Genomic DNA, 7,121 nt, shown 5'->3' with positions numbered 1-7,121 from the left:
TTGACAGGTGTCGAGCTTGTACAATAATAAATACCTACTCAAGAAAAATAAAGATTTTGTAAATAGTGGTGAGTAGGGTTATATCCACAGGGATTGGGGAAAATCTATTCCTTTCTAGACTAAAATTACGAGAGGGGAATTTTGTAAATTTAAAAGTATCTAATTAATTACTAAATCTTGAGTACTAAATAAAAAATCAACAAATTGCATAAATAACTAAAAGTCAAATGAACAACACAGTAAGCGAGAATTAATTTAACAGGAGACGTGACTCTAACCAAAAGTATAACTTCTCAACCACGGTTCATACAACTGATCACTGATGCAAAAATAATTCAAATATTTACTCATAGATTAGTTATAGTCATCAACAAAATCTGACAACCAACTCTTTCTTACTTTTTCGATAGTCAATGTACGACCATTGACTATTCCCCTAATCAAGGAACAACCCAAGGTACGACCTTAGGATTTAATTCTTCAATCGCATTAAGAATTAAAAAAACCCAATCCTAACCAACAAATACACTATGAGGGTTTGTTTAATTTAGATCATACATTTTCCTAACATGGGACCAATCACGCTAATTGCCACTAATGTTAATTGATTAAACAATTACGAATTTAATCAATTAACTGGCAGTAAATTATTAAGTTAATTCGAATATCGGGCCCTTGAAATTCTGACAACAAAATAATCATGAGAAATTAAAGTAGAAAACATACAAATACCAATGAATAAAAGAAAGCAATAAAATTAATTCGATCTTACAGATGTCTGAAACCGTGACTTTAAGTCGACCCTTGACTAGAAAAAGGGATTTAGCTCCGCATTATGGAGAAAATTTCACACGACTTCATTGAATCTGATTGCATATGGTTTTTTCTAAAACTAACAAAAAGCAAGAAGATTAATGAAACAAGTGACAGCCGTCTGATACTTCAAAGAGTCACTGCCGAAATTGTTGCTGGCCAACTCCTAATCAAACGGGAATCCGGCTTTCCTCTTTCTCCCTTTGTTTCCCACTTAACATCAACTATTAATAATAAGACATGTTCCTCAAAAAAGAAACAGGAAACTACTAAAGATAATATTCCAAGTTTCCTAATCCAATACTGAAATTAATATGAAAATTAAAGTCTTCAAAGTCTTCCTCTAAAAGCTGCCCTGAGTTCGATTTGGACTTGGAAACCAACCTCGAACATGCCACCATCAAATTAACTAGAAAATTACCCCTTTTAATCATGTTTTGTTCATTTTCCTACAATTAGCACCATTAACCAAATATAAGTAGAATCCATCAATTAAAATAATATTTTGCCAAAATCAAGAGAAAAATAATCATAAATTAAATAGCAATTTTGCACCTTATCAATTTTCCTCCCCCCTACACCGAGACCATATTTGTTCTCAAGCATGAGAACAACAGTTCAACAAATAAACTCAAACAACTCAAACCATTTATTGCCAAGATACAATTAACTCCCGTCAAGCCTTAGTGGCTAAGTTCCAAGACATATTCTCCGATTAGTTCCTAAAATAAAAAACTTATCCAGTTCTCAACTAACTAATCTAAGAGATTAGAATATCAAACTAGTATTTATCAGTAAACGGGTCAACTATTAACCAAAATCTCAACATTAAACCCATGGATTAGCAGGTACAATTCCATTTTTTTCGTGTTCTCTCTCTCTTTTTTTTCTTTTTTTTGACATAATAGGGCTTAGTCCATAGCCAATCAAGTTTTTTGACGTGAACTCTGACATCTACTAAATGAAGGAGTCCAATTACTCAATTTTTCATTGTTTTAGGACCACATACTCATAGATATCGTCACTTTTTGACGGGAAATTCGACATTTTTTGTGAAGACTCCCGATTATTAGGTGACGACACTAGTGTAGTATAGCCAAATAGCATTTAAAAAACACCCAAAATAAATAAAGAAAAATTTTAGAGAACCAGTTTTGTTTTCCAAACATGGAGAACTAAAGTTAATATTCAACCAATTTACATAGTAAATACCAGAAAATATTCGCACTGCCTAAAAAAATTAGTCAAGAACCACAAAAGTCACAAAATTTTTAACATTTACCAAAGAGATATGCTTAGACTTCATCATGTCAACTCAACTCATAAGAAAATTTAGCAATAGAAAAGTTTGAACCATCTAATCATTGTTGATCACAACCAACTATAAAACTGTCCAAAAATAACAAAAAGAAAATAAAACACCTAAAATGAATAGTACCCACTATAGTAGCATTCCCCTACACCTAATCATTACATTGTCCCCAATGTAACAAAAAAGAGCAAAAAAAAAAGAGAAGGGGCACCGAGACTAACTTCAATTTCACCAGTGACCACGACCAGCAGTGAAACACCAATTTAGCACTAGCACCAGAAATTAAGGAGATAGAAAGTAATAGCAGTCCAACTATCCACTAACACTTTTTCACCAAATAAACCCAACTAGCAAAAACAGAGTCTCATAGATTCGGGGATATGGACATAACAATATTGAAAAGGAAGGAACAAGAGTACCAATATGAGTGGTGGTTGGGGAAAGTGAAATGAGCAGGCGACAACTGGTGGCGATTCAGTAGTGATGGCTAGTGAACTCCAAAAGGAGTGTGGCTGATAATGGTGATGGCGATACGATGCGATGGCAAAGTGTGAGGTGCGAGCAGCGGACTCAAACAGAAGTGGCAGCGAGGGTTTCAAGTATGGGCAGAGGAGAAGAAAGAAAAGAGAAAGAAGGAAGAAAGAAAGAAAGAAAAAAAGAAAAAAAAAGAAAGAAGAAGGAAAAGGAAAATAATATTTTTGCTTTTCGATTTTTTTTACCCTTCGCTAGGACAAGACGTGGGCACGTCCTGTTAGTAGAAACCCTTCTGACGATGAAATTGATGCATTACTAGTTACTATGTACTCTCTAGGCATGGGCGTGTCATGTTGTCAAGTCTACATCCAAAATCGAAATATGATCTCTCCAACCAAGTAAGCGTGGGCACGTCATGTTGGTCGAAACACTTCTGAAGGTGGAATGGAGAATTAGAGTATTACCATGTGCCCTCTAGGCACGGGCACATCTTGTCGGGAGGAAGTCTGCTAATTATCAATAACGAAAAATTAAACCATCAAATGTGAAAAATCTAAAAGAAACATATTGAAACATAGAAGAAAAAAAATAACAAACAACAAAAAAAATGAACTGGGTTGCCTTTCAATAAGCGTCTTTCTCTAACGTTTTTAGCTAGACATTACCAATTGCCTTTAGTGCTCATAAGTTGGGCCTTCAAGTTGCATCATCTCCACCTCTTCCACTAGAAACCTTTCATAGTAAGGTTTGAGATGGTGCCCATTGATAACAAACTTCTTCTCAGTCTTTAAACTCTGTATTTTTACTGCACGATAATGGAAAATGTTTGTAACTATAAAAGGATCTATCTAATGAGAGTGCAATTTACCAGGAAAAAGACAAAGTCTAGAATGATAAAGAAGAACTTTCTGCCTGACTAAGAATATTTTTCTAGAAATTTGCTTGTCATGAAAGACTTTGTTTCTCTTCTTATAGATCACGTCACTCTCGTAAGCTTTATTATAGATTTCTTCCAACTCTTACAACTTTAATTTATGAACTCCTGCTTCATCATGATCCATATTACATTGTTTCACAGCTTAGATTGCCTTGTGCTCGAACTCTACTGGAAGATGGCACAGTTTCCCAAATACCAATCTATAGGGAGACATCCCTATAGGAGTCTTATATGCAGTTCGATAGGCCCACAGTGTATCCTCTAACCTTAAACTCCAATCTTTTCTATCGGGATGAATTATTTTTTCCAAAATGGACTTGATCTCTTGTTCGACACTTCAACCTGACCATTTATCGGAAAGGAATAAGACGTCGAAAAAGTTGCAGCTTATACCTATGTTGTAGAATTCCAAAAATGTGGATTACCACATGCTCACTTCCTTATCATTTTACATCCTGCTTCTAAGCTCTACTCAAAAGAATCATATGACCAAATTATATCAGCTGAGTTGCCCGACCTTGTGGAACAAAAACATTTGTTTAAAATGGTTCGAAAACACATGATACATGACCCAAGTGATGACAAAAAACCTGATAATGTTTGTATGCAAAGAGCTGCTACCAAAAAATGCAAAAACAAGTACCCTAAGGATTGGGCAGAAAAAACATTGCATGGTGAAAACTCTTATCCAATTTACAGGCGAAGAAATAATGGAAGAAAAGTCTTTGTACGAGGTTATGAATTGGATAATAGGTGGGTAGTACCGTACAATGCCTATCTTCTACCAAAATTCAATTGTCATATTAATGTGAAAATTTGCTCAACAATAAAGGTAATGAAATACACATACAAATATATATACAAGGGCCATGATAAAATTCATTTCTTGGTGAATTCTGATACTAACTCTTCTGAAATAGATGAAATTAGGGAATACCAAGCCGCAAGGTGGGTATCTCCGATAGAGGCTATTTGGCGAATTTACAAGTTTTCCCTATTTGATATATACCCAGCAGTGATCCGTCTTCAACTTCACTTAGAAAATTATCAATAAATGACTTTTAAGGATGATGATGACCTGCGAGATCTGATGAAAAACAAACATGCCAAAAAAGTATGTTGACTGAATTCTTTAGAATGAATGCTACAGATCCAACAGCAAAGAAATTAAAATGTACCTACAAAGAATTTCTTGAATATTTTGTATGGTACCCTGGAAAGAAAAATGTTTAGAAACAAAGAAACTGCATAAGGAGAATTGTAACTGCAAATCCAATGGAGGGAGAGCAATTTTTCTTAAGACTATTATTGCTGAATGTGAAGGGTCCTAAGTCATTTGCTAATCTAAAATCATTCAATGGTGTTACTATCGACACATTTAGAGATGTTGCAATCATGAGAGGTTTATTTGAATCAAACAACCCTCAAGAGTAATGTCTAGAAGAGGCAACACTATTCCACATGCCTTAAAGTTTTAGAAGGTTGTTTGCTACATTATTAGTTTATTTTCCTCCTGCTGATGCTAGATCATTATGGTTAAAGTTTAAAGATTCCATGTCAGAGGATTTTACCAAAATGCCATATCTATCTGCTGATCAAATAGAATATGAAATCTTAAATGAAATCAGCAGATTTTTAGAGTCCATGGGAAAGAACATCACTACATATTCTTTAATTCCCAGAATATTGAAGTTTGATCAAGCTGAAAAAAATACAAGAGATACATTGAGCGAGATCAGCATAAAAGTTTCAAATAGTCTGCAATAGCTATGTTAAATGAGGAGCAAAAAGCAGCATTTGATTTGATCATTGAAGTTGTCTTTGTCAATGGTAAGGGCTGTTTTTTTGTTGGTGGTCCTGGAGGAACAGGCAAAACATTTTTATATAGAGCACTATTAGCACAAGTGAGGTCAAAAGGATACATAGCATTAACAACTGCTTCATGTGGAGTTGCAGTATCTATTCTTCCAAGAGGTCAACCGCACACTCCCGTTTCAAAATTCCGCAAGACATGAACCCAAATAAAATGTGCAAAGTGAGTAAACAAAGTTCCTTAGCAAAGCTACTACAACAGGCCAAGTTAATTATTTGGGATGAAGCACCAATGACACATAAAGCAGGGATTGAGGGAGTTGAAAAATTATTCAGGGATCTTATGGATAATTTTGATCTATTGGATCAAGGGTGATTGTTTTTGGAGGAGATTTCAGAGAAGTATTACCAGTTGTTGTTAGAGGTTCAGAATCTGATTTTGTTGAGTCCAGTTGAATAAAGTCTTACATCTGGCCACAGTTGCAAAAGATACAAGAGAGCAAAATTAGACCCCAATTTCACAGAATATCTACTGCGGATCGGCAATGGAACAAAGCCAGTAATAAAGGATGAAAATGTTGAGATACCTTCAAAAATGCTCATTAGATATTCCACTGAAGAAGAATCATTAGCTGCTCTAATCAATATAGTGTATCTAGATTTTTCAATATTTGCTAGCAGCAACTATTCTGGAATCAATAGATCTATCCTGACTACAGAGAATGATTTCGTAGATGAGATCAATGATTCTCTAATTCAGAAATTTCTAGGAGATTCTTTTGACTATATAAGTCATGACACATGCCTAGATCCTTCTCAACAAGCAATTCTAGAAGATTTCATAAATAGCCTCGCGCCTAATGGGTTACCTCCACACCACTTAACTCTAAAGCAAAATACACCAATTATGTTGCTTCAGAACATTGATCCACCTAAGGGGCTATGTAATGGCACTGGACTTGTGTGTAGATCATTGAAATCTAATGTAATAGATGCTGTTATAAGCTCAGGTGAATTCAGTGGAAAGCAAGTATTTCTACATAGGATTTGCTTTAGAGTTGAAGATGATCCAACTTGTCCAATCTCCTTTGAAAGGATACAATTTCTAGTACAGCTGTGTTTTGCAATGACTATCAACAAAACTCAGGGTCAAACTTTAGACTTTGTTGGCATATATCTTCCTGAGCCTATATTTTCACATGGCCAACTTTATGTTGACATTTCAAGAGCTAAAAGTAGCAATTCTGTAAAGGCCCTTATAAGACCTCTTATACATAATATTACATTAGACAATTTGACTCCAAATATAGTCTATCAAGAAGTTTTGCACTTGGCTAATGCATAGTCTTATTATACGTGTTTAAATACATCTGCTATATGTATTTTATTTATAAATATTTTATTAACATAGTTATTTTCTCAGGTATTTGCAGCAACACTCCAAAGAAAAATGGATAATAACTTGGTTCGGTTCTATGAAATCAGCCCAAAATTAAGTGATTTGACCACAATTGGCCAGGTCCTGGAGAAACAGAAACCTCAAGTTTCAAGGAAAGGAACCCCATATTAGAAACTGATCTTTGTTGATGCTGAGGTAATATTTAATTGTCTTCAATCATTTGCTTTTATGATATTTTTCCCTGCTCAGAATTTGATATCTAGATGTTGTGCACTTGACACATTTAACATCCCATTTTACTTTTTACCAAATTGATATTAAGTACTGTTATTTTCTATGTCATATTTTCAATGTTTAGCAGCCTTGTAACATCT

The 7,121-nt window shown here is 34.6% G+C and overlaps 1 protein-coding gene across 1 annotated transcript; it reads left to right on the top strand.

The window, feature by feature from the left end:
* The first annotated feature begins 5,640 nt into the window (after positions 1 to 5,640).
* Positions 5,641 to 6,693, top strand: LOC113759590. Its single transcript, XM_027302168.1, has 2 exons — positions 5,641 to 5,720; positions 5,829 to 6,693. Exons 1-2 carry the CDS (start codon positions 5,641 to 5,643, stop codon positions 6,691 to 6,693), a joined length of 945 nt encoding a protein of 314 aa, XP_027157969.1.
* Positions 6,694 to 7,121: the final 428 nt, after the last annotated feature.

This window comes from Coffea eugenioides, chromosome 2 (genome assembly GCF_003713205.1).
Source record: "Coffea eugenioides isolate CCC68of chromosome 2, Ceug_1.0, whole genome shotgun sequence".
Lineage (NCBI taxonomy): Eukaryota > Viridiplantae > Streptophyta > Magnoliopsida > Gentianales > Rubiaceae > Coffea > Coffea eugenioides.
This window is presented reverse-complemented; position numbering and strand designations above follow the sequence as displayed.

What these genes read in the sequence shown, in the direction of transcription:
- LOC113759590 (XM_027302168.1), top strand. Translation starts at nt 5,641, where the DNA reads ATGACACATAAAGCAGGGATTGAGGGAGTTGAAAAATTATTCAGGGAT. An exon ending in TTTGATCTATTGGATCAAGG is followed by an intron (nt 5,721 to 5,828) that starts GTGATTGTTTTT and finishes ATCTGGCCACAG; the next exon opens with TTGCAAAAGATACAAGAGAG.